This window comes from Rutilus rutilus (assembly GCF_951802725.1).
Source record: "Rutilus rutilus genome assembly, chromosome: 25".
NCBI lineage: Eukaryota > Metazoa > Chordata > Actinopteri > Cypriniformes > Leuciscidae > Rutilus > Rutilus rutilus.
Window position 1 is genome coordinate 21383664 of NC_140229.1, and position 27178 is coordinate 21410841.

General features: G+C 40.2%; 1 protein-coding gene across 1 annotated transcript in view; it reads right to left on the minus strand.

Moving 5' to 3' along the window:
* Nucleotides 1–264: 264 nt before the first annotated feature.
* Nucleotides 265–27178, minus strand: part of arl15b (ADP-ribosylation factor-like 15b) — a 47515-nt gene continuing 20601 nt past the window's right edge. The window contains exons 2-5 of the mRNA XM_084400538.1: nt 25743–25887; nt 25476–25535; nt 18568–18776; nt 265–1941 (exon numbers count right to left, since the gene is read on the minus strand). Of these exons, the coding sequence (XP_084256664.1) occupies nt 1789–1941; nt 18568–18776; nt 25476–25535; nt 25743–25887 (567 nt within the window). The 3' untranslated portion in view covers nt 265–1788. The remainder of the gene's footprint in view (nt 1942–18567; nt 18777–25475; nt 25536–25742; nt 25888–27178) is intronic.

The following is a 27178-nucleotide window of genomic DNA, read 5'->3' on the forward strand; positions in this document are numbered from 1 at the left end:
AAAGCCCCTTTGAAAGAATACAATTCTTGAAAACAAACCCTTATTACCTATTCTGCCATAAGCACTATTATTATTATTTCTTAGAAAAGCATTTTTGTTAAAATATTTGCAATTTTTCCTCTGCCAAAAAACACCATAAGACAGGAAATGATCTCATATAGAGAGAGCCCCTGAAGACCCCAATTACAGTGTCAAGGTCAGTAAGTCTAGATAATGTTCTCGTCCATTATTCACGAGACGAAAAAGTGAAACACGATACCATCCTACAAGCAAATGACGAAAGACAACACATTTGTCCTTCTTCTGCCTTTATTTTCCATGTTGCTCAGTGGAAATGATGCATAAATACACATAAACACTGTCAAACATGTGAATGACTTGATGCCACCTTGGTAAACTGCTAAAAGTCCACCTAGACTTTTTTTTTTTCTTTCTTTCCAGTACAAAGATGTCCTTTCCAGAGACTAATCTGTAACAAATGTACAAATATTTGAATTACAAAAAGGCAGCTGAACTGGTTCGGAGGGTATAAAATTGTAGTAGATATAAATAAAACACAAGGTTGTGATGGCCGAGTTTGACGATGACTAAGCATTCGAGCTGTTTTTCAAAGGATACCTGCTTTTGGAAGTGTGGCTGATGTGGCACATGACTGGTTTGGTGGCTCTTGCATTAGCTTCCTCTGTTCACGTGTCTGGGAACTCATCTAAACGGGAGAACTTTGAGACTAGAGGAGGCGTGCTTATGCAAAGAGAGTGTTTTACATTCAGGGCCAACAGAAATACAAAAAGATTCACAAACAAATTATGCGATATCCAAAACAAGCACATGGTCAATACATCATGCATACAAAATCGAAGGCTGTCAGTGTTCACCTACAGGGATTTGGGTTTTAGTGTCTGTGGTGAAAAGACAAAGTCAAACCGGTGTTATATTTTTCAGTAGGGCTTTGTCAACCATTACCATCCAAGATAAAGAGATAGATGAGGAAAACCCTGGATATGTTCAGCTTTGAAATAATACTAGACCAAGTTATAAAAACACCTTCGTGTCCTCAATGATCTTAAAATCAAAAATGTTCGTTTATCTAAATCTCCAATCGAGTGCGGCTCCATGCTGTTTAGAGATATTACATGACAGGAGAAGATTTTATTATGTTTTTTTAAGACTCAGGAATCACTCATAACTCCACTTTTCACTTCACAGCCACAAATATTTAAGACGGCAAATTTGAATTACATCTAAAGACTGTCATTTGTGAGAACACACACACTGAAACGTTTGTTTTAAAAATACATTATCACTCACATTAAGGCTTTTAAGTACAAACTGGCAACTCTCACTCACTCAAACACGCATTCATGCGTTTTATTGAGTGTAATCACTCAATAAAACAAACTACGGACTACATGACTTCCAGTTGCCCTACGTGACCAAGCATATGATTAAATCATCTATTTAGGAGCAATGTGCAACTAGGTCTGTATTAAAAAGAACTGATATAACCATTTTACTGACAATGGTAATCGTGTGTTCTGGGTTAATACGTGTGGTTTGAGAGAAGGTATCAAACTTCAGGGCTGAAGTACCTTCTTTTTCTGCAGATATGCATCCTTACGTGAGGATTTACCAAAGTCCATTTTTCCATGGCTCAATTAGTTTCACCACAGTAACAAAGTTAAAGTAACTACGTAGTTTACACAACGGCCATGGTGACTGGAGATGTGCTGGCCTGTGGTGAGTTGGCGATGGGTAGTGTCTGAGGGATGCTGGGATGTCGTCCCTGGGTCATATCCTGCCTGCGTCCTGGTCCTTCTCCTCCAGCAGATGAATGAGCTGACCAAAGCTCTCCTTTACCACGTCCATGTTGTCCACCGTGCTTCCCTCCAGAATCCAGCTCTTGCCTCGTGCCAGAGGTTCCAGCTCAAAATATTTCTTTATCTGTGCGTGAAAATAAGAGATGGAGAAAGAAATGAGGCTCAGTTAGGTGGAGACTTCTTACACTATCAATCAACCTTATTTTTAACGGCCATTTGTAACTTGTGTCATTTGCTTCCACTTATTTTAGATGTACAAAAACAAGTGTTCTGATGGACCGAGAACAACATGAACAAAATAGTGCTAAACGCAAAAAAGTGCAAAAGAAGCTTATGCACTTTTTATGGTAGATAAAAAATTACTTCCCAAATATATTGCTGTTGACATCAAAGATGGTGTATCTAATCAAACTTGTCGCAAATTCATTGGTCATTTAGTAGAAGCAATAGTCAAGAGCTGTTTCCATCCAAATTTGCTAATTTAACTTATGAACAAAATTGGACCATAAAACATTTGAGAATAAAGCAGGGTTTCCACTTCCTGGGTAATTGGTGCAAAATATTTGTAATAAAAATGCAATCGGGGAAAGCCACTGTGGCTCTTTTATCCTACATCATAAATGACTTGCGTCTCAGAGACGAAACGCAATAAACGCTGTCATGTTATCTTGCGTACGGATGCCTGGTGTTTGGGAACGCAATCGTGTGAGATGCTTCTGGGAGTTCATTATACCGAAACATTTTAATGATAGACTTTATCTCAGGCATTGCAGATTGACCAAATCAACATTTGAGATGCTGTGCAATGAAATTGGTCCACTGGTTAGTCCAGCTATCCAATCGCATTCACTGTTGAGGCAAAGTGTTTTTGTTGCGCATCAAGGGATATGCATATTTTTTAAATGTATGCACATCTTTGTGATTCCATCCAGTGTTTTTTTGGGCGATAATCAAAAACTTGCTTAAAAATAGGTGGATGGAAACATAGCTGTAGAGAGATGGCAACATGGACAAGTTGCATAAACTGCTTAGACTTGTTTTGCAGGTTAGTCATCTAATTGTTTCTTTAAGAGTGGTCATAATGTTTTTTTTTTTTAGTTAAGTTACTTAAACAGTTAGCATGACTTTTAACAAAATTGCTAGGATAAGTTTTTTTCTGGGTATACTATTTATATCTATCTGTACTATATCTAACTGATAAACTAGCACGGTAACAAATCAATCCTGAGATCAGACTGTTAGTCTGCAGATTAAAACAAGATTTTTCAACAAACTTTTGGCTGTGTCTGTTATTTTGGAACAAGTTTCCCCTACTGACCAATAAGAACGCAGGCTGAATTGTATCTGTAAATATTCATCTGTAAATGAGTTCCAAAATAAAACAACAAGATCTTTATTCTACTGAAGTTAGAAAGTATGTGGTATCGGCCAAGAAATTCCAATGTATTAGCCAGGGGAATATGAGGACAAACTTGTAGTACTAGCGCCAGTCCTTTTCAACGGGGCAGAAATGGGAGGGGAGACAGGAATGCGATCAGTGTTCGCTATGGTAGATGACTTGGAGGAAAACTTTAGATAACAGGAGAGAAAAATTATATTTTAATGAGCAAACATGATGAGCACTTGACTTGACAGTGCTTGACTGAACACAGCATTTATGAGATAGAGGATGTTTCTTCTGATTATAAGCAGCTCTGTGTTTTCAGAATTTCCAAGGCAACAATAGAAAGCAACAAACATAAAAATTAAACAAGTTATTTCCAAGGCCTTCAGGAAAGATCATCTCATTGTGAATTAAAAAGGCCATGTGCCATGGTCTCAAAAGGTATTTCTGAATGCAAAATGATACTTCAAACCACAGGTGTAGTTTTTCACTTTAACATTATATGAATATCTAAATACTCATAATATTCAAAGCTAATTTCTCTTTAACATTAACACTTTGTATACATAATAACATTTTTGTTAGGCTATATCTTCAAATAAATCCATGAATGTGGCTTACATTTGGACTCTGGACTGTATGCTTTGCTAAATATTCATCAGTAAGAACTTAAAAGGTTAGTTCACCCAATAATGAAAATTATCCCATAATTTACTCACCCTCAAGCCATCCCAGGTGTATATGACTTTCTTCTTTCAGCCGAACACATTTAGAGTTATAATACAAAATATCCTGGCTTTTCCAAGCTTTATAATGGGATTGAATGGTACCCTAGCCCAAAAAAGGTTGGGTCAGAGGTCACTCTTCCGACGGAACTCGACTTGTGTTAGGCTGTTGCCGGAAGCCAGAGGTTGTAGTTTATAAAGTTATAAATATGGATTTTTTCCTTACAAACTCATGACTATGCTTCAGAAGGCCTTTATTGACCCCTTGGAACTGTATGGATTACTTTTATGATGGATGGATGGATGGATGCGCTTTTTGGGGCTTAAAACTCTAAGGTACCCTTCATTCCCATTATAAAGCTTGGAAGAGCCAGAATATTTTGAATAAAACTCAGATTGTGTTTGGCTGAAAGAACAAAGTCATAAACACCTAGCATGGCTTGAGGGTGAGTAAATGATTGGGTCATTGGATCATTGGATGAATGAACCCTTTAAGGAATAACAATATTGAACCCCACTTATGGACATAACACTGAGACAAATTTCCAAAATGTCTTATTTTGTGTCCACAGAAGTAAGTCACAAAGGTTACAAAAGTCATGAGGTTGAAAAAATGCTGACAGAAAATATAATTTTAGGTTGAACCTTCTAAGGATCTGAAAGAATAGCATGATGCCAGAAAAACCTTGACCTTAACTTGAACAACAGCACTTAAACATCCAAAAATGTCCCTGTCAAAGTGATTCCTCCCCTCCAACTCCTAATTTATGATTCCACCCAAATCGTTGACCTCTAACCTTAGGGGACTTAAAGAAGCCCAGAATAAATACAGAGTAAGCCTCTAGCACAGGTGTGAAAAGTGAAGGCTGAGAGGCTAAATCATTTCAAATGCTGCACTCGCATTATTTATTCCTGACACAAAATAATCACACTGTATTTTCCTCGTTTTGGCGGTGTTTCTGGAAGCTGGCCCGTCTCGTCACCTGATTGGCTCAGTCCCAAACCTCCCTGCTGTGGAGAGAGACTACCCCACTGGGAGCACTTCTTCAAGCCTGGCCTCTGATTCCACATTTAAACTCACTCACAGCACTGAAATACATGGCATCAGTGTCACATCTCGGCAAACACTGAGCTTAACTGACAGCCAGCGGGAACGTGCCAAAAAAGCCGTTGGAATTTCTTACTTCCCTTTGAGAGTGCAATGAAAGGAAAAAAAATAATGAAAAATCAAACAAAACATCCTTTGAGCCAACGCTTTCCTATTATGCCAAGAATGTTGATTAAGATTTCCCTGTCTGGGACTTCATTGCTACAAAATTACCCAATCCTGCTGCTTCGAAGAGCAAGAACAAACTTGGAACGCAAAGCCATATTTGTCTATTGTTTCACAGTGAAACATATCCAGGCCTAAAAAAGCAAGTGTAACATTTAAAAAAGACAGGAGGTTTAGGACGGACTCTACCAGTGACGTTCATGAAAAATACTTTAAAAAGATGATACTGGCTGATACAGAGTGTTGGTATGTCTGACGGCAGCTGATACAGCAGAAAATGTATCATCTCTTCCCTGAACAATTGCTAAAAATACAAGACAGAAGAGATGGGTCAGAATGGTCAACTTTCAGCAGTGCTTTAAACTTTGTTTACATGTATATAGACATTTCTGAAAAAGAATCACAAAAACACTTTAAATGTTGCCACACAGCCATGCCAGGCCAGTAGTTGGCGATATTGTGCTATAAAGATTTTATGTAAAAAAACACGGAAGAATGTGTACTACTTAACTGATGCAGTATATGCATACTCGTCCATGTAGTTGTGTGATCATTTTAACGATTGTAGGCTGACTTGTAAACGTTATCTATGACAACCGACCCCAAAAAACAAATCAGTGTTCCGCTATTGCAGTCAAAATTCCTTCCTGTCGAATTCCAGCACATTTTTATAAACTGTTGCCATGTGCAAATGGTTCTCATGAAGTATATTACAAAATCTGTTTCACCAGTTCACGCACAGCATTTTGAAAAGCATTTCCAAAAACCTGTTTTCAGTAAACTAAAACATTGATAGGAGACCTTATGTCCTTATGAAAACTTATGTCCTGTCAATCAAAATTTGGTGACAACTCATGCGGTCAAGAAAATATCTCTTGTGTGGCTTAGGTGAATTTTTTTTTTTTTTTTTTTTAAGGGGGAAAAACAAAACAGTCAAATTATAAATAAAGAAAGAGAACAAAAGCAATAAAATAATTTATTTTTGAAGTTGCCGATTTAATTATACTAGGTGTAAAACAAGGTGTAAGTAAAAAATAAAAAGCAGAATCACCAAGGGGGTATTGGCGGATGTTGTTCTAAGAAATCAGATATTGGTATCAGCACACAAATACGATTACACAAATTTTAAAGTGTATCCCAACTGAGAAACCTTGAGTAAGCCCAAGATGAATCTAACCTCAGGCCATGTGCAAGGTTCACATGGCGCCAACTAAATCAGCAAGTTCTCCAAGCCCGATTGGCTTTAACACCTGGTTTACTGCAGATCTTTTTCTTTATGACATGTTTGGATATGAAGTCTTTCCGGTGTCAGTGGGATAAACCCTTACTGGAGACAAGCCGTGACTAAATCACTTTGTAAGAGACCTGACTACCGATGCCCCTGCACAAAGTCAGAAGCTCATGGGTTCCAGGTCAGGGGCCGTGAACAAGCCTCTTGGCCTATGTGCTTTCATAGTGTGTTCGCCAGGCCATAGAGCAGATTTACAGTAACTCAATTTGCGTAAAGCTTGACGGTTCACATCTGGAATTGCAACAGGATAAAAAGGAGCTGGGATTGAGCTAATTAACTGCAGGACTGCAAGGTCTCTTATTGGTGCAACTACCAGCCTCCAATCAGTTGTCCTCTTGCCCTGTGCGTTTGTGTGGACTGACCTTCACTTGAGGAACTCACCTACAAAGAAAGAATATACACCCACAGACGTACCCCCTCAGGCACTGACAGGTGACCTGCTGGCAAGCCCACATCAACAAAGCTGCTCAAACTATAATCAACAAATCCATCTGATATCCATCAGACTCTGAACTTTGTACACTTAACCACACACACGCAGACCCACCTGCAGATCTGCTCCCCAAAAAGGGAGAAATTCCCCAATTACAGTGCTCATTTCTTCGGCATACTGCAAACATTTTCAATTGGGAGATTCATTTCAAGGATCATATCACAACGAGTTTCTAAAGATAGGAATGTGTAAGCATTGTGATATTCATCAATTTCGAAGAGAAAAACATAAAAAGGTTTTCAGTCCAAAGATGGAGCTGAAGCAAACGATGGAGAGCACACCTCCTCCCCCAATAGCTGAGATTCTGTCCAGTTGTTTTGCAGAGCTCTAGTTTCTGTTATTCATGTGTTAAATCAGGCTCATTCCACAGCAAACCACAGCAGTTCCATGGGCCCCCTCTATTCACATGCTGGAGGCTGCACTCCCTTTCTGAAGAGATTTCCTCATATTAATAAATGGAACAGTATTTCATGCAGGGCAACGAAGGCCCTGTCGCTGGGGATTCCTCAGTGAAGAAACATTCCTGACAAAGTAGCTCAGAAGAAGAGCTTTAGCCAAAATCGTGTTCAAGTTTCAAAACAAAAAGTGCTGGCCAAGCAATACGGGTATACATGTGCATGTATTAGAGGTGTATACATATGCGTTATAAATTGCTCAATCTCTCTGGACAGGAACGTCTTTGCAAATCTAGAACATGAACAAAGAGACAAAGCTGCAACAGACAGATAGTTTATGCTGTCAAATGTGGACAGAACTAAATTAATCGAGATCACTGGATGTCTCCATACACCTGAGATGAAAAAGACCATCTGCTCCGATGCCATGACCCCCCCCAAACAAGCATAACTTCCCGTTGTCATGACTAGTGTTGGTCGGCTCTTATGTAAGCATGTGTTTGAGTTACGGTGATGACTGAAGTGGAGTTCAGAGTTCTCATAACTCACCGAGTCTGGCTCCAGAACATTGGGAACACATTAAAAGGAGCTGAACCTGCCCCCCTGGATATCTTCAACAACACTTTACCTAAACTTAATCCCAACCGGGAGCCCCACGCCATATCAGCAGTGATTCATAGACAAAAATTTTAACTTTGATACTATCCCAGAAGACAGTCATACATTTGCTATTTCACTTTCCTTTACACTTGTTCACACCCGTCTAGCGTAACACGCTCAAAAGCAAATGTTAGGCAAGGCTTGCCGCTCAGACTCACAGGACTGCAAATCAAATTGGTTAAAAATACCTTATTGTAACAGTTGCTCATGGGAGAAGTAATTCAATTAGAGCCCATGGTCTGCAAAGGTATAAATAGTCTATTACAAGATAAGCAATCTGGTGCCCCTTTCTCCACATAATAGGCACTGGACAGGTGCCTATTCTTAAATCAGTAAAGATCAGAAAAACTGGTTGAGTTTTTCTGAGGGTCTGGAACCATGGCCAGGATTGAAAACCAATGTTCTACAGAGTTTAAAGAGAAATTAGACTCCCAGTTTGCACCGGCACCTTCTTGGAGAAAAAGCAGTATGGGTTAACCCAAGGACACTGATTAAGTTCTGCTTAAAAGATGGTCTCCAGTACTACTGTAGCTAGAATTTAAAAGGTGTCACAGATCCCCTGAAGCTCTTCTGTCAATGCTTGGATCTGTCCTATTGCATAATTATCCTGCTTGCACAGTCTGTTCTACACAGACGGTGGGCATCAACTCCCAGACTGTAAGTGATGCGTCTGCTCAGAGTGCAGAGGAAACAACACTAATTGCCATCACGGAACCAAAAAGGATGTTCTAGTACATGATGTCTCCCTGTAATATGCTCTGTTCAGCACGATAAATAATATACCATGATTTCGATGAAAAAATTTTCTTTGGTTTGCGTGCATCTCGATACATCACGTTGTCAAAAACGCACATTTGGACTGCAAGAATTTGGATATTTCAACTGCATCGTCTATCCAGGATCCATGACCATATGGTACACAAGCAGACGGCTGCTGGTTGTTCAGAAACTGGGCACTGCCACCAGACAGAAGTACTGCATGTGGCAGCACCATTGACCTCTCTCAGCAGAATGCCCTGAGTCAGGCTGCCAGCCGAGCCAAACAATAAAGTCTGGCCAGCATGTTTTTTTTTTTCCGAGCCCAGACAGAATACAGAGTCCAACCAGCCAGACAGATCTTCCACAGTTCAACCTCCTTCAGGCACACAAGATGGCCTTTGTCTTCGTGTCTCAAACACATCTTTCAGGACGAAGGAAAAATTCCTCCCCCCAAAAAACATTCAATTGATGGCGCCTGATGTCAATGAGGACTTCTCTAAGATATTCCTCGCCCCTTTTCTACCATGTATTTTAGGGATGCACAACAAACTACTCAGGACCACTTACATAAAGTGCCGTAAGGTATGTTGTACATCTTATTGCTCGATGTTGGTCAACACGTTGAGATTCAATTCTATTGTATAGCTAAATTAATTTAGCGAGAAAGCAATGTCCGGGAATGAGAGTACTCTTAAGCAAGCATGAGTATTGAAAAGGGTTAGTGAGGACATGAAGAGGGCAGATAAGCCAAAGACCAAATACATTTGCTTGCCAGCTCTCTCTGTACGGAAAGCGATGTAAAAACGGTACCTGCATGGATTAGTCGAGAGGGTTCAAAGACATCTGTCATCTGAAACAGGTCCAGTTCTGGAGCTTGAGGGTCTGTGTGTCTCCCACTCATGTTGGTTCTGTGTGCATCCATCTCTATCAGTCATAACTTTATTAAAACCAGATGTTACGGGTGCCCTGTCTACTTCCAGAGCCGTGGTAATTTTATTATCACTCTAAATCACAACCCAGTGAGATCAGCCACAGGAGAAGGGGAGGGGGTGTGGGTCATGCAGGGGAAAACCGGGCAATTCTTTTAAAGGTAAGACATTGACCCCTTCCATTACCGCATGGGGGGAGCTGCTTCCAAAGAGCAGATGGGTAGATGGGGGCAGTAAATTACTCCGGTGACTGTGACTCTGCTGGGTAGAGTTTCAACTGCAGAGCCCTTAGAATTGAGGACCATAGAGCTCCAGGGGTACCATATATCAAAGATACAAGAGTCTTTCTCGTAAGCATGAGGAAGGGATTTAAAAATTACACACACACCTGTAATGGTCAACACTAGTATGGTGGTTTTGAAACAAAGTCAAACACATTACCTAAAAATTGTAGGACTGGTTTAAGTCCTAAGTCATTTAGATTTTGGTGGTAGAAGACAGTCAAATTAGACAGATGGCAATATGGACAGGTTATGAGACATTCCCTGATTCTCCAAAACCATGAGCAAAACTAAAGAAAGAAACCATACAATATTAAATATAGTTTGCCTTGCAACAAGGATAAAATATTTATAGTTGCATTAAAATATAAAATATTAAAAGTTGGCAAAGAGAAATCCACCATATGTATTTGGTATATGTACCATATGTACTTATTGTAAAAGATTCATCCATCCATATGTTTAATATTTTTACCTTGTAATTTCCACCATTACATCGTGACATTTACATTTGTTTCTCATGAATATTAATTACATGACATGCTGTTTAGCTTGGGTAGTCACTAGTTATAGTAGGATTTCTGATTACTGCTTCTGCATTTGCTCAGTCCACGGCCAACGTAAAAAAATGTGAGGTTCACAGACGTAATTTTACACTGTTGGCTACATTTTGTTTTTCTTCGCACTGTGGCCAAGCAAAACAGAACTCTTTAAATATAATGATAATCTCCCTAAATGTGGAGTGAATGGATTCTTTTCCTGCTCAAAGTATAAAGAGAAGCTTGTTGAGTTTTTCTTGGTAATATGAATACATCTTCATTAATAAATATAGTAACACATTGAAATGTTACATTTTATGGACATCTTGTTTACTTTTACATAATAAACTATTTTGGTAGTGTGCTGGATTGCCACTTCATGTCCAATATCAAACTGTGTCCTGAAGCGAAACCAGTGAAGAGCCTCTGGTCTGAATCATGGGGTTCATTAGGCACAAACATCTTTGCATGATCAAAATGAGAGAGAGAGAGAGGGGGGGGGGGGGGGGGGGGGTAGAGAAGGAGCAAAAATGGACAGCACTGATCTTTCCCACAGCAAGTAACATGAGAGACGGACGAAGGGGTATAAAGCCAGACAGACACCCAGACAGTGGAGTGAGTGTGTGCGTGTGGTATGAGGGAGAATGGTGTTTCTCCTGCTGATCTGACACTGGCCTTGGCATCCAGCACTGAAAACCATGCCAATGTCGGCTGAGCAAATTCCGAGCCCCCGAGGAAAACAACAAACGGGTCTGTTGTTCGGACCCAGATTGCTGTGTGACCACGAAGGACACAGATTCCAGTTTTGCACTGCCTGAACTGAGCTGGTCCCTCACATCACTTCTTGGATCTACTGTAGTCTTGTGTTAATGTACTAACTGAATGGTACTAACTGTTTTTCTCTTCTAGATCTTCATCAATTTTGTCTTGTCACAACTTTTCCCCGTCCATTTGGCTCTGGACTGTCAACAGTCCAATGATATGATGACAGATTTCCATATCTGCAAGTAAAGAAATTTGCCGTTCCCTATTCAGATCTCAATCATCAAAATACGCTTTGCATGGCTACATTTGTACCCTTATGCAACCTTAATTGTAGCCGCTTGTCAACTTGGCACAAGTTTGCACACAAGGAGGAGAGAATTATACGTTATTTTTCATGTGGTTGTTAAGATAGTTGCGCATTGGTTTATTCAATTTCAATACAATAGGTCCCCACTGCCACATTTTCAATCACTTGTATTATTCTCACACTCAAACATCTCAACAGTTCCTAAATTTACTTTTTCGTTTCATCTTCACAAAGCAAAAAGGAAAACATAATCATAAATCTGGTAGTCAACGCAAATGGGTTCTCTTGAAATTAAAATTTTTCAGACATACAAATCACAACCCTTCCTGCATCATATTTCATTTGCAAGACTGAATTTTTACACTTGAAAAATTCCAATCCAAACAGAGTTGGGCAAAACTGAGTAAGTGCTCTCAACCTTGCTCCGCAGCCTTTGCCATGTTTCACCCATTTCACTAGAAACGGGTCTCGCAGGAGAAGGGGCCTCCTAGGGCCACCAATGTGGGAAAATAATGGGGGCTTGAAGCAAAAATGTCTGTAATTAATAAAAATTCCCCCCAAATCCTAGCCTGGAAATCCAGACCTAAATCTAAAAGATTAATGGTCTGGCGTCGACTAATGAAAATCGCCCAGCTCGAGGGGCGGCACCAAGCATGCATTTGAAAATCTCACTGCACGCAATTGGATAACACTACGACCAATCACAACAATAAACCCCATACGCTACCAGCGGAGCTAACTGGTAGATTATACTCTTACCGTATCCGGTCGGCAAAACAGCAAAAACGCCCTTCTTGCAAAGGAACGATTCGAGCGCCGTCTTCTGTTCCTGTTTTAGATAAAAAGCCAAGTCTAACTCGTTCATTGTAGCGGCCAAAGCCGTTTCAAACAAATAGTGTTCATCCATAGCCATCTTGCAATGTTTACTAATGACTTCGACGTCACAGCGCTGTCGTCATCTGTTTAGCTCGCCTCTGGCCCGCCTATATCAGATAACCCGATGTGATTGGTGCAGCTCAGATCGCTTAATCAGCTTAAATCAGACTATTTAATGAGCATCATTACTCGACACCAGAGTAACTCGCTGAGCAAATTCAACTTGTGCTCTCGCGAGAACTCTGGATTACCAGGGTACCAAAATCCCAAGATATGGTGCAAAACATGTCTCTGTATAAGTTCTTGTTTTTAATATTTATAAGCAATACCTCAAGAGCAAGAGTGCTGTTTTCCCAAACATAAGAATGTTTACAAAAGTGATTTTGATTTTATACAACAGTTCAATAAACAAAAAGTGAATATTAGGTGACTTACATTTTAGACACAGTATTGTACATTTTTCCTCAATTTTGCCAACGAAAAAAGTTACACGCAGTTGAGCCATTGCACGTCTCCGAGCAAGACAGATTCAGTTTCGTTTTTGAATGAATCTGTCTAAAATGACTCGACAACTCACTCTCACTTGCTTTAGCCTTGAATGAATCAGCCGTTTTAAACAAATTGTTTGACTGAATGATTCAATGACTCTCTCGTTAAGACAATAGCTGTGACCGAAATACTAACTGTGACTAAAGTGAAAACTGACATGTGAAGGCCAAGTGTGGAATTTGGCCTCTGCATTTAACCAATTCAAGTTAGTGCACTCACATTAAGAGTAGTGAGTAGTGAAAACACATAGACCCTGTCCCAAATGGAACTCTAAGCACTCTGGGTCTTCCTACGAGTCCGCACCTTTGTGATGTAACGCCGCTTTGACTGTGGGGAAGAAGTCTGCTGCGGAGTTCGCTTCAGTGCGGGCTCGGCAAAGGTGCGCATCGAGGGCGCATATCGACCGCAAAGGGGGCACTCGCGAGCACTCTTCTGACACCTAAAATGACAAATGGGACACCCTAAGGTCTCATGGACTTAACGGACATGCGCAGGCGGCAGCGATTGAAAGTCCACAAGACCGAAAGTGCATATGAAGTGTGCCATTTGGGACAGGGCCATCCACTGCAAACTATTGACACACACTGAGCATTGGGCAGTCATTTTACTGTGACGACCAGGGAGTGATTGGGGTTTAGGACTCACCTCAGTCATTTCCTGCTGGTATTGAGAATCAAACCTGCAATCTTCGGGTTACCAGTCTGACTCTCTAACCATTAGGCCATGCCTAATGTGGGTAGTATAAATGAAATACGGACATACTACATCAGCCATGTTGTTACTGTTATACATCCTACCATTGTCAGTTGCATCGTTTTACTTCATAAATAATGGGATAGTAAAGTGTCCATCGAATGCGCACTTCAGAAACTCTGCTAAAGTAGTAGGTCATCCGAGGTCTTTTCGCCTACTGTTTTTCGAATACTATGTATTCGGTCATACTACTCTTTTGGCATTTTAACATTTTACTTGTTGTAAATGTTGGAGGTATTGTTGTTGTATCTTTCTAGAGCTGCCAGCTTTGAAATGAGATTAATAATATTGCTGAGCAAGTATTGTGTTTCCATTTAAATATTTTCCATATAACATTTCAATAATTTATTTTATAAATTCTGTGTCGGCTTTAGTAAAAAGAGAAATAAAACCTAATCATAAATTTTTCCAACAATGCACTGTCTTTAAAAAAGAGTCTGCATGCATGAAATGAGTCTGCATGCATGAAAATATACAGCTGCCTGCATATTTTATGAAGAGGGTCCCTCGCAAGGGGATCCTAAAATTTGGGGGTCCTTGGCAATTAATTATATGTGAAAACTCTTGACATAGGTGGATATCTTGGTTTACTGGAATGAAATGGTCATCCAGGGGCAAGACAGATGATCCATCACAGTTCACACCCTGAAATATAAAACAAAACAGGTTGATGCTGGCGTACAGGCCACTTTCATGCAAACCAGAATGCGAAGCAGACCACCATTTGATACGTTTAGCAATTTATATCTGGCAAAAATGAAAAACGACCTGAAATATTTCCACAGACTAGCGTGTGCAGATGAAGTAGTATAGAGGGAGGATTGTATTTCAAGACAACTTTTAACAGCTAGACTGCTTTACAGTTTCTTATTGGCTATGTAGACTTATAGACCATATGGCAAATGCTGCGTTGTCCCAAGTACACAATACACTGCTTGTTAGCACGAATATCTAATCAGCCAATCTCATGGCAGCAACTCAATGCATTAAGGCATGTAGACATGGTCAAGACGATCTGCTAAAGTTCAAACTGAGCATCAGAATGGGGAAGAAAGGAGATTTAAGTGGCTGGTCTGAGTATTTCAGATAGTGCTTATCTGCTGGGATTTTCATGCAAAACCATCTCTAGGGATTAAATAGAACGGTCCGAAAAAGAGAAAATATACAGTGAACGGCAGTACAGTAGGCCAAAATGCCTTATTATTACCGGAGTTCAGAGGAGAATGGCGAGACTGGTTCAAGCTTAAAGAAAGGCAACAGTAACTCAAATAACCACTCGTTACAACCAAGGTCTGCAGAAGAGCATCTCTGAACGCTCAACCTTGAAGCAGATGAGCTACAGAAGCAGAAGACACACCGGTGACACAGCTGAGAACAGCAAACTGAGGCTACAATTCACACGGACTCACCAAAATTGGACAGTTAGAGATTGGAAAAAAATTTCCTGATCCTTCCATTTCTGCTGCGACATTCAGATGGGTCAGATCAGAATTTGACGTAAACAGCATGAAAGCATGGATCCATCCTCCCTTGTATCAATGGTTCAGGCTGCTGGTGGTGTAATGGTGTGGAGGATATTTTCTTCAAACACTCTGGGCCCTTTAGTACCAATTGAGCATTTTTTAAATGTCACAGTCTACTTGAGTATTGTTGCTGACCATGTCCATACTTTTATGACCACAGTGTATCATCTTCTGATGGCTGCTTCCAGCAGGATAACATGCCATGTCACGAAGTTCAAATCATCTCAAACTGTTTTCTTGAACATGATGATGAGTTCACTGAACTCCAATGACCTCCACAGTCACCAGATCTCAATCCGATAGAGAAGCTTTGGGATGTGCTGGAACTGGAGATTCGCATCATGGATGTGCAGCCGACAAATCTGCAGCAACTGCGTGATGCTATCATGTCAATATGGAACAAAATCTCTGAGGAATTTTTCCAGCACCATGCTGAATCTATGCCACAAAGAATAGCAGTAACATTGATCAATTAACATTAAAAAAGGGATTGAACAATTAGATTGATATAATGTCACATATAAAAAAATGGAAATGTAATCTAATTTAACAGCAGATTTGTTTTTTAAAAAGCTGGCAGACACTTATATTGACCAAAAATATGTGACCAGTTTCTTTTCTGTTTTCTGCACTCAGGATCTTTTCTTCTTTGAAACAATGCCCATAGGAGGTCCAAGAGATCTGATCCAGTTTGAAATCAATTGAGAGCAATTAAATGGAAAACAAGCTGGTCAGGTCCGATCTTGTGTAACCCAAGTTGCATCTCCAGCAAGGAAAGCGAGTGTCGCTGCCAACTGAAAAGCCCCGTTTTGACACACATCAGTGAACAGGGATGTGTTATTCTCCAAAGGCAGATATTTACTGCTCACTCAGGACCATTTCTCAGCCAGTTAATTAGTGCTCTGTGCATTGGGTGATACCCTGCAGCCCGCGGACCGATTTCTACACTCGGAGCAGATGTGCACGCATGCACACTCACACACGAACACACAAACCAACGCGCATGGTATCAGCCAAATAACACACAGACACCAAATCATTCAGGAAAAGACGTAACACAATCCTCCAAACATAAAAGTGACAAGGGGACCATTAAAATAGAAATGTGACAGCAGAGACATGCCATGCATTCCAATAGCTTGCTATTACTAACAGCGGTCAGCAATTCATCTTAATTTTGATGCCACTTGCTTTTGAAACAATGTTTGACAGAATCTTAAATAGAGCAATTGGTAAAATGAATACACTCTTATGAGATGGGACAACAGCTGTAGTGTTTCCCCACACCACCAGTATTTTGGGCTCCCAACAATACAAAGACTTATTGTCAGCAAAGCCTGAGAAAGTGGGTAAGCTGGGTGCTGCAGATCTGTGGGAGAATGTCTTGTGGCCTGTCAATGTTTGCAAACAACATGCGAATCCTGCGAAAATAAAACTGCAGCAGCGCAACACCACCTCCCTAAGCGGAGCAATGCCTAATGCCATTATCGGTTCAAATTTACTACAAATGTCTTAAATGTCATATAAAGTTTTTGTATCTCACCAGAGGTATAAAGGTGAGGTCACATTTACCGTTGTTGTGGGGTCATTTTAATAAAAAGTTTCGCATGATGGTGAAAAGTTCCTCACGCAGATTTCGCAAATTGGCCATGTGAAATTGCTGTGTTGACCAGCACAAAGCCGCTTGGTTTGAAAGTGACTTTCATTTGAGCCGTGCTTTATGCATCGCTACTAGAGATGCACTGATTGCAATTTTCTTGGCCGATTCAGATTTTTTGTAAGTGTGACCCGCCAATACCAATTTTTGGCAGATTCCGATTTTCTTTCAAAGAGCTATTGACAGCATATACAAACAAAAATATTTTTTTCTTCAATGCAAAATTTTATTTCAATTAAAAAAACACAAGTAAAATATCATTAATAAAATAAGAACAAATAAACTAATTGCAAACAACAGCACAAATAAATGCAATAGGATAAAGAGAGATGAAATAAACACGGCTTTAAGATTTTATGGTGGGTCTAACAGTATTCAGTAACTACAGATATAAAAGTAATCAAATGTAAAATAACACTGGACAGTCTTCATACAGATTAATGCATACAATTAAAGTTAGAAAAGTTAGTTAAGAGCAGAGAGTGATTTTCTTTGTCTTTTGTTCTTTGATTAACATGGCAGACAGCAGCAGGAGTATTAGACTGCTTTTTACTTTAAGAGTTTATGCACGGATCCAATATACTGTTACACAACATGCGTTATCTTTCTCAACTATTTATTTACATTCCAAAACTGACTGTGTTTAACTGAATACTTGCCAAGATGGGCATTTTCACATAATTTTGTGAGTATTTGACTCTTTAAGCACTGTAAGAAACAAAATTTTGGTACTTGCGACGCACAAACTGCTGAGAGGCGCGCCAGTTATATAGACCGGAGAGAATGAGAGGATTGAGTGAGAGGAGGCGGGTGTGTGTCACTTCGCAGTAGGAGAGAAGAGAGTTAGAAGGCACAGCTGACGTTATTTCCTGTGCCGCTGGCAACCAAACGGACCAGTTCAGAATCGGAAAAATGGAGATTGACCGGCCGGTTACCGGTCAGGCCGAGAAGGAGAAAAACATTGACAAACAGTTTCTGGAAATTTCGCTCTATCCCCATTAAAGTAAACACAAGCTGTACTTCCATGACGGGAAATAGCTGCCTATGGCACTGAGTGACATCTTGCCTTAAAAGGAACTGGTGGTATTTGGAAATCTCTTCAATTCTGTCGCCATTTTCTTACCTATAATGTTGTTCCAAACCTATATGAATTTCTTTCGTCAGTGGAACATAAAAAAAAAGAAAAGTATTTTTACCCATGCAATGAATCTTTGGAATCCCACCGACTGTCCTTGTATAACTGAAAAAACATCTTCTTACTTCCCACCGAAAGTCCAACAGATTTGGAGTGACATGAGTGTGAATAAATGATGACTCAGTGTTCATTTTAGGAGAAATATCCCTTTAGATAACCTCTTGTATAGAGTTTATGATCATGATTATGACAGGAGGTATAAAGAGAGTATTAGGTTAGCTCTTGTACAAAGCAGGCGGCAGGCTTGTCCCATTGGCAACGGCCAGTATGATGATGGGAAGTATTAGACGAGTATTAAACGAGTGTAAAGTTACGGCTTGTACAGAGCGGACGGTAGGTTTGTTCTGGCGGTTAGCCAGGGTGAGGAAGGGAAGTGTTAAGCATGTATCGTGTTACCTCTTGTACAGAGCGGGCAGCAGGTTTGTCCTGGTGGTTGGCCAGAATGAGGAAGGGAAGCGTGCAGAGCTGCGGATGCTGCAGGGCCGAGTGAAGCTCCGTACGCGCCACCTCCAGATCCTCCTCCGACGAAGCGCTGTCCAAAACAAACACCACCCCCTGAGAGCCCTGGTAGTACCGGCTCCAGTACTTTTTAATTGAGTCCGCTCCTGCAACACAAAACATAAATTCACACCGTCAGGAACGCAGCAAGGAAGTCATAACATTTAATGCACACATTAACCCCTTCACAGAAAAAAAGGTGGTTTTCCTGTAAGACATCAATCAGATGGTGCCCAAGGCGAAAACAACGTAAAGCTTTAAAAAAACAAACAAAAAAAGCACAATGAGAAGCTCTGGAAAGCATATTGGCGGCAGAGCGGGAAAAGGTCTACAGCGTGTTTCGACACAGCATCAGTTCGAACAGTGCTGGAATGCATTTTGGTGAGGAACCCGACCTCCTTTCAAAAATCATTGCGGATATTGCATTATGTATTTTTATGACTTAAAGAACGCATGCCAACTCGCACTCCCGCTCGGGGAGGCCTGTGGGAAAAGCCGTATCCAAATGAAGAGCGCTCAACGCAACAGTGTTTCTTTAAAGTCGACCCTGAGAGCATATTAAAATGGTTTCTTCTGATGGCCAGTCTACAGCACAGTTCAAATGGGCCCACTTTTACAGTGAACATATGGTTTCTCTTGTGCACAGCAATTTGGGGGTACAAAAATGTGGCCACCAAGACACACAAGCGCAGCATGGCTTTAGTTAAAGTGAGTCATGACGGGGCCTGTACCCTAACCATGAAAAAACAGAGACCAGTTTGTCTATACCTCTTGTTCTTGTGAGTTTTCTGATTGGAATGCGCCATATTAATTACTAGCATGCCTCATGTGTATCTTCTCCTGCGATAACGGACCCGAAAAAGAAGCTTTATTCCTCCGTTTTCATCTTAAACTATGAAATAATAAACAGAATGCTATTTGAAAAGGTGGAGTCTTAAATCAATGCCAGACAGTAATCGACAGCTTTATTCAAAGCTCTTGAAGTTCGGCCAAGACGTATAAGCTGTTTGCTTGACACTAAGCAGCTGCGCAATCCTTTTTTTTTCTATCTCGCTAAACACACTGGACGCGAGTTTAATGGTTCCACTTCCAAACTTCTGAGCCTTTGTCACACCACAAATTGAGCTCTTAGTCATGCCTCGCCAAATTATCAGCTCTAAAACTGTTCTTAGAGGTCTTGGTTCATGTTTGGAAACAGACTCCACCTATCAGATTGAGTTTCAGAGCTCGACTTCCCGATATCATCGCTGTGTATGATGTACAATGTAATACTTCCAGGTCTCATTAGGTATTATCCACTGTGGTATTCAGCAACAGCTTTCCAACCGCTGAAATGCAAGCCTGACAGCAATAGCAAACACACTTTGCGATAGCTGGCCAAAGAAGAAATAATGTTTTCTGCAGATGTTTAGACAATTTGTGACTCGCAATAAATATTTGGGATCCTCACAGACAGGCCATGTCAGAGGCTGACTCATCTAATTAAGAAGCGTTTGATCTGTTGTCAATTTTAGCAAGCACTATTAAATATTAACGCACAATTACTTAGCATATACAGCCTGATACTTTCCTATAAGGCATGTTTTCCAAAACACAATGTCCCATCAGTCACAAACGTGCATCAACAGTCTCTTTGTGGTTTAATTTTACTCAAAGTCTCCATCTACTGGCTGTGAAAGTAAAATCAAAACACTGGGAGGTCTTGTGGAGTCTTGGGCTTTGAAAAGCAGAGGTTTACTTTCATTTCAAATGCATAAACATGTGCATTAAGAAGAGAAGATGTGACGGAACAAAACAGCATTTATCAGTAACGGGCCAGTGCATTACAATCTCATGTGATAATGCAACTAAAGCACATTTTCGCAGAAATCATTACATCATGGCTGGGGTCCAGAGAAACAAAGAGAGAGAGCCTGCTAAGTGCTTTCAGATGGCCGCTGCGAGATGGTAAATGTGAGCATGTGGGTCTCCCTTCTCTGGTGTGCCTGTCAGCCCAGCAGATCGCACAGGGTGTCATCGTGACACTGATGGGAAATGCACACAGACAGCGCGGCACTTTGAACGTCTCCTGGCTTCCTGACATCACTCACGCAAACCCAAAACACGGGCCAGACAGGCAGACCAACCAATAACACGAGAATCCGGTAAACCGTCTCGATGGCAGTGGAGGAAACGGCGGGAGAGCCAGCGTGTCAAGCCGGCACACAACCTCCATCAATAAAGTGTGACATGAGCCTTCCGCGTCAGGTTCAAGGTTAATGTCCCAGCCGTAACCCTACACTGATGTTTTTTGGGGAAAAGAGGTCGCGCTCCGCAGGCCCCTGACACTGAGCTGAACTCACTGGAGGTCTGGAGGAAAGGTTTCCAAAGTGCTTAAAAGGAAAATAGGACATAATTATACCGCTTTTCAAGGAGAATTCAGAGGTTCGTCAATTTAAAGATGACTTCCCAATGTGGGCTGTTTCTATCCAAAAAATTCTCCTATAATAATAATAATTCACTTTTAAAGGATTATTTCACTTAAAAATCATTTACTTTCTTCTGATGAACGCAAAAGGAAGAATGTGCCGGTCGCTCACTTCCATGCAGTTAAAACAAATGGGGACTTAAAGGGATGGTTCACCCAAAAATGTAAATTCTTTGTTCACTTACTCACCCTCAAGTTGTTACAAACCTGTACGAGTTTGTTTGTTCTGGTGAACACAAAATAATATATTTCGAAGAACGCTGGTAATCAAACCGTTGACGTTAGCCACTCACTTTCATAGTAGAATGGCTACTATCACCTGTCTGCTTACCAACATTCTTTAAAATATCTTCTTTTGTGTTCACCAGAACAAAGACACTCGTACAGGTTTGTAACAACTTGAGGGTGAGCAAGTGATGACAGAATTAAAATATTTGGGTGAACCATCCCTTGAAGCCTTTAAACTCCAAAACAGACACAAAAGCACAAATAAAAGAATCGTGAATGTGGTAAATGTAATTTGTATGCTCTTAAGTTTTTTGTTAGGTACAGGCTAAAATGTAAAGCTGGCGTCAGATCTTATCTGCTATATTGTGACGTACATCTGAGTGCAACAGATTATAAAAAAAAAAAAAAAAAAATGTAAGATGGGGTTCATCCATTGGTTGGTGATTGGATTTAGAAATTTGGGCATTGCACTGAATAATGTGACGTTGATTGGGAAGAGGCGGTTTTAAGTGGACTAAATGATTGGAAAGTCCTGTATACGTCATCAGAGAGAAGTCTTTCATTTTCTTGAGTTTTGACATTTTGATAAATGAAACATTCATGGACGAATCATTCACAATAAGATCTTCAACATACATTTACAAGAAAGATAGGTTGAATTTACTTTTAATGTCGACTTTATTCGTTATATCCACCCTGGCTTTTCAACTACATTAAAAAAAGTCGAAAAAGTTCGGAATGACATGAAAGTGAATAAATGATGTTAGCATTTAAAGGAGCCGTATGTAAGATTGTGGCCAAAACTGGTACTGCAATCACTTTCAAATTACTGTAGAGCGGTGTATCCCCTCCCCCTCCCCCCTGACTCGAGGTTGCCAGCTAGGCTGCAGGATCCAGCAGCTGCTACAAGGAGCTTCCAATGGCAAGTGACGAGTCCTACACAGTACGTTTTTTTTCCTGTTAATTATGTTTACGCTTCATGAGAGATGTTTTGCAAAGTAATTATGTATCGCAAAAATTCAGTTTTCAGCCGTCTCCATCTTTCAAAGGCATCTCCTATACAAATCCTTGTTTTATTTCGGACTTTGTCACGACGTATTTCGGATTCATAACGAGGTCTTTTAGGTTTCGTAACGTTAGACATTTTTTATCCGACACGTTTGTAGCTGCAGCTGTGGTAACTAGAGCAGAGCTGGCAACGCGGATGCCGAAACACTACTGACTTCGTGATTGGTAGATAGGTGGAGGGTGGCGCTTCAGGCCAAAACACAACATGACAACATCAACATCAGTTGAGGGCTGCAACTTCACTTTTTAAATGACAATATCCTGGCCGGACTACTGTTGTCAGTGATATAAGTATTTGAAATGAACATGATTTCTTAATGTCTAGTGACATATCAGGGCCATTTTATGATTAATTGAAATACATTTCTTACATATGGTTCCTTAAAATTTTTTGGGTGAAACTTTTCCTTTGAACTAGTGACATTTCCTTTTCTCTAACTCTACAGGCTTCATGACCCAGGTGGAAACCCCCCCTTCAGGATTCTCAGTTCTAGCAGTTATGCATCCAGCCTTTTTTCTCCTCACCTATCTGTCCCTCCTTTCCCCCAGGGTTCCCTGCATCCACAACACCCTCTTATTCTTATCATCACTCACTCATTTTAAAGACAGATTCAAAGCTGCAGCCCATCACTCTTACGAAAAAAGGAAATGCGGGCCAAGATGGCTCTGGGTTCAGTGAGCGAGTGATATCTGAAACATTTCCATTGCGTGCCGCATCCAAGCACTGGCATTTCCTGGGGTTCAATTTACCTTGAAGAGAAAACTATTAGTCATCAAAGAAATGAGTTTGTATCCTTACTGGTCAGGTCCTCATGTTACATCTGTGTCAAATAACATTCATATTCCTCATGCTGTGTCAGATGATGTGTTGCCAAAGATTACTTTTCAAAAGATCATATGTGAAAAATTGGTTTCAAATATTGTTACAGATGTTTCTGTAGATATTCACTAATGGATCCATCCCATAATGCTCAAATTGTTTGTATGGATCTATTAATTTATTAATACTTACAATGACCTGAATATACTTCATACACTACCAATTAAAGGTTTAGGGCAAGTAAGACTTTTCAGCAAGGACACATTAAGGTGACAGTAATAATAATAATAAGTGCTGTTCTTTTGAACTTTTTATTCATCAAATAATCTTGTTTTCAACGCTGATAATAATAAGAAATGTTTCATAAGTATCAAATCATCATATTAGAATGATTTCTGAAGGATCATGTGACACTGAAGACTGGAGTAATGATGCTGAAGATTCAGCTTTGATCACAGGAATATATTTCATTTTAATATATATTAAAATAGAAAATAGATCCTTTAAATTGCAATAATATTTCACAGTATTACTGCTTTTACTGTATTTTTGATCAAATAAATGCAGCCTTGGTGAGAATAACACAGTGTCTACATTGGATGCGAGCAGAGTGACGCGGCGCAACAAAAGACAATACCCATTATAAACACTGATACTGTCTACACTGATGCGACACGGCAAATCCCCAGCAGTCAACTGATGTCCTGTTCTATTTCTGATCTAATGCCTGTGCTATTTCTGACATGAAGGACAAGCAAATTTGCAATGGTCGCAACAGCTTGCGATGCTTCTGGTGTAGACATGGTGTGAAAGACCTCTTAAATAATCTTACTGACAGCAACATTTTCACCGGTAGTGATCATGATGACTGCTTCACTGCTTATTAACTTATTAAACTTCCACCAACTTATTCCAAACATGTATGATATTATAATCATAGAGAGACAACATGATATCATAGTGAGGAGCCCTGCAGACCCTCGTGACTGTGTGTTAAATCAACGAGTCTCTTAAGGCCCTGATATACTCTTTGCTTCGAGGTAAAAAGAAGTTTGAAATACGTTAGCAGCCGTATACTGTTAGCGAACATTCGACGCTGGTTACACTGCTGAGATGAGACGAATATGTTAATGTTTTGCCAACTTTCTTTTTTTTATAAAAAAATAACAATAACTTTCCTTTCAACAACAAAAATGACTTGGTTCGGCACGCATGTGATTCACGGATCAACTGCTAAGTTTAACCATCATAGAGTAAAAGTTTATCACTTGGACGTGTTTTGTCTTGCCAATTTACACTTTCAAATCTTTTGAACACGAAAGAAGACCCGAAAATCGGGACTCGAGCACACAACCGCACACACTTGAAGCTCTCTGTGAGAGAGAGAGAGAGAGAGAGAGAGAGAGAGAGAGAGAGAGAGAGAGAGAGAGAGAGAGAGAGAGAGAGAGAGAGAGAGAGAGAGAGGTTTGGATTCCTCTTCCGCGTTTACTTGCGCTTGAAGGGACACAAAATGATGTCAAAATACCAGTCTCGGCAAGTATTCTCTCGGTTATGTCATAAGTGAACAGTTGAGAAAGAAACCGGATGTGTGTCAGTATATTCGGTCTGCGCATTCAGTCTTAAAGTGACAGCAGCCTAATATTCCTGCTGTTTTCAGTGTCATTAATGTAAAAAAAATAAAATAAAATACCGCTTTAACCAAGATGAACCTATATTTTATTTCTACAGAGAACAAACAGTGTTATAGTGAAGAGAGCAGTCAGGAGGAAAGTGATGACGACAGCTTGCAGGATAAGTGTGTCGCGTAAAGTGTGAGTACCAAGCTTTTTCTACTATAAAGCGGCTCTCCAGTGTGTTCATGTTTTCACTCGCGGTTGTCCAACTTCGAGGGACTGAACAGAAGGAGGAGAAGCCGGAGAAGATTTCCATGTTCAAGGCGGAGTCTCAGAGCCACACCCTCCTATTACATAATCACCACATACCAATGATAGTTCAGAGGTATTAACCAGCCAGAGTGAACTTTTTCTGAAAGTTCGTTATTCAAAACCATATGGAACAGAATAATTTAAAAATATACATTTTACTTTAAACATTTTATAAATATTTGTTCCTTCTCTATATATCGTGGACACTCTTAATTGTCATTGGCCCATATATTAATTGTGATTTAAAAAAAAATTAAAAATAAAAGTAGTAATCTCATGAAAAACAGAGAACATTTACCTCCGAGTTCCTTGACATTTAAAATGGCATTCTGGAACGGGACAGCTTTAATGCTAAAACCTGTAAATAAAAGTTGAACAAGATTAACAACTTGAGGATTTCACAAAAACACCTCCATTGGTACACTGACCGAGATTTAATCAAGTACTCTTTAAAAGACAATCACAAGGTAAAGCGTTTTTAAAGCGTTTGGCAAAGAGGAAGTGCAAAGATCTGTGTTTGTGTTTGCAGGACGTGTCTGGTATTGCTCTATGATGGTGGGCTGACCTGTGGTGGGGACGATGTTGTCTGTTGCCTCACTGCAAAGTCTGGAGAGCAGGCTGGTCTTCCCAGAACCTGTCAGACCGATGCAAACCACGTCATATTCTGGTCTGGGAGGGGGAGGTCCTTTACAGCAGAACGTCCTGAAACACTGAAGACGGGACAAAGACGGCAAGACAGGGGAAAGGGGGGAGGAAGGAACGTTAGAAAGGTTACAACAATTTAGATTAAAAAAAACTTCCCACTCATCTTTGTGTTTATGCGATTTTGCCGACTTGTGATTCTCCGAGAGAAATGCTGTGGGTGTATGCGTGTGTCACTCTAGAAACAGAAACACATCTCAAAGCCATCTGACATCTGTTGACACCATCTGGTTGAGAAAAAGTTACAGCGAAAGAAAAAAACAAGTCTACCACACAGCGCCTCCATTGAAAACATAAGGGCCGAAAGTCACCACAACGTTCTGGGACAAGCAAGCACCCCAATATATTTCCACCAAAAAAACAGCCCTGTTTTCTGTAAGCTGCTGTCAGAGCCCTGCGGTTGACGTCATGACACTGAGTGATAAAGCAAATAAAAAAATTGGCCAATAAATTTCAACAGAGCCAAAACACACACACACACGTAAAGAAGAAAGCCAGTAATACTGCTTAAACCGATCACATAACTTCTACTACAGTCTACACAAGGAAGATCAAAGCATGTTTGACATTTACATTGCACAAGGAGGAGGCGTTGTGTTATGTTGCGATGGTATGGGTAATATGGCCCCTTTTGAGTAAAAACAAAGCTATTTACAGTCAGTGCAATATATTGTATTACATTTGTCTCTTTCTGTCTGCCATATTTTGAGTTACAAAGTACATTTCACATCTGAAGGTCTTTATCTGGTTGGCTCAGTGTAGCTCTATCTCTTAAAAGAGACTCAAAGCCTCTGTTGCAAAACCCTTCCACTGCCTACACAGCATGCGGACCCAGATGGACCCTCAAAAGTGACTGATTTAGAGAGCTCTACATAGGCCGCAACATAGCAAGACTTGATTTCAAGGGAGTTTGAGGTTAGCATGTTGCTAAGCTAACAGAGTGATAGTCTAATAAGTATATAAATTAGACAGAACAGGAAAAAGAATCAATTACATTAGATTTTTTTGGCAGTGCTTTTTCACGTTTAATATTTACAATTAACATTTCTCTGAAAAAAAATGTTTCGCTGAGCTTGTTGCAGTGCATTCTGGGATTGCCAGAAGGAAAAATGCCTACCTTTTCGGAACAGCTTTTTCATCACGAGTGCACCTATGATGCCTAAAATTGCTGTCCAGGTAGATAAACAACTAGGTTTTTTTAAAAGGGTGCCTTTGACTATTGCTTTTTAGAAAATGCGTTTCATGCATCCGATACTCAACGGGGCGATACTTATATTCCAATGTCGGTAACACTTTATA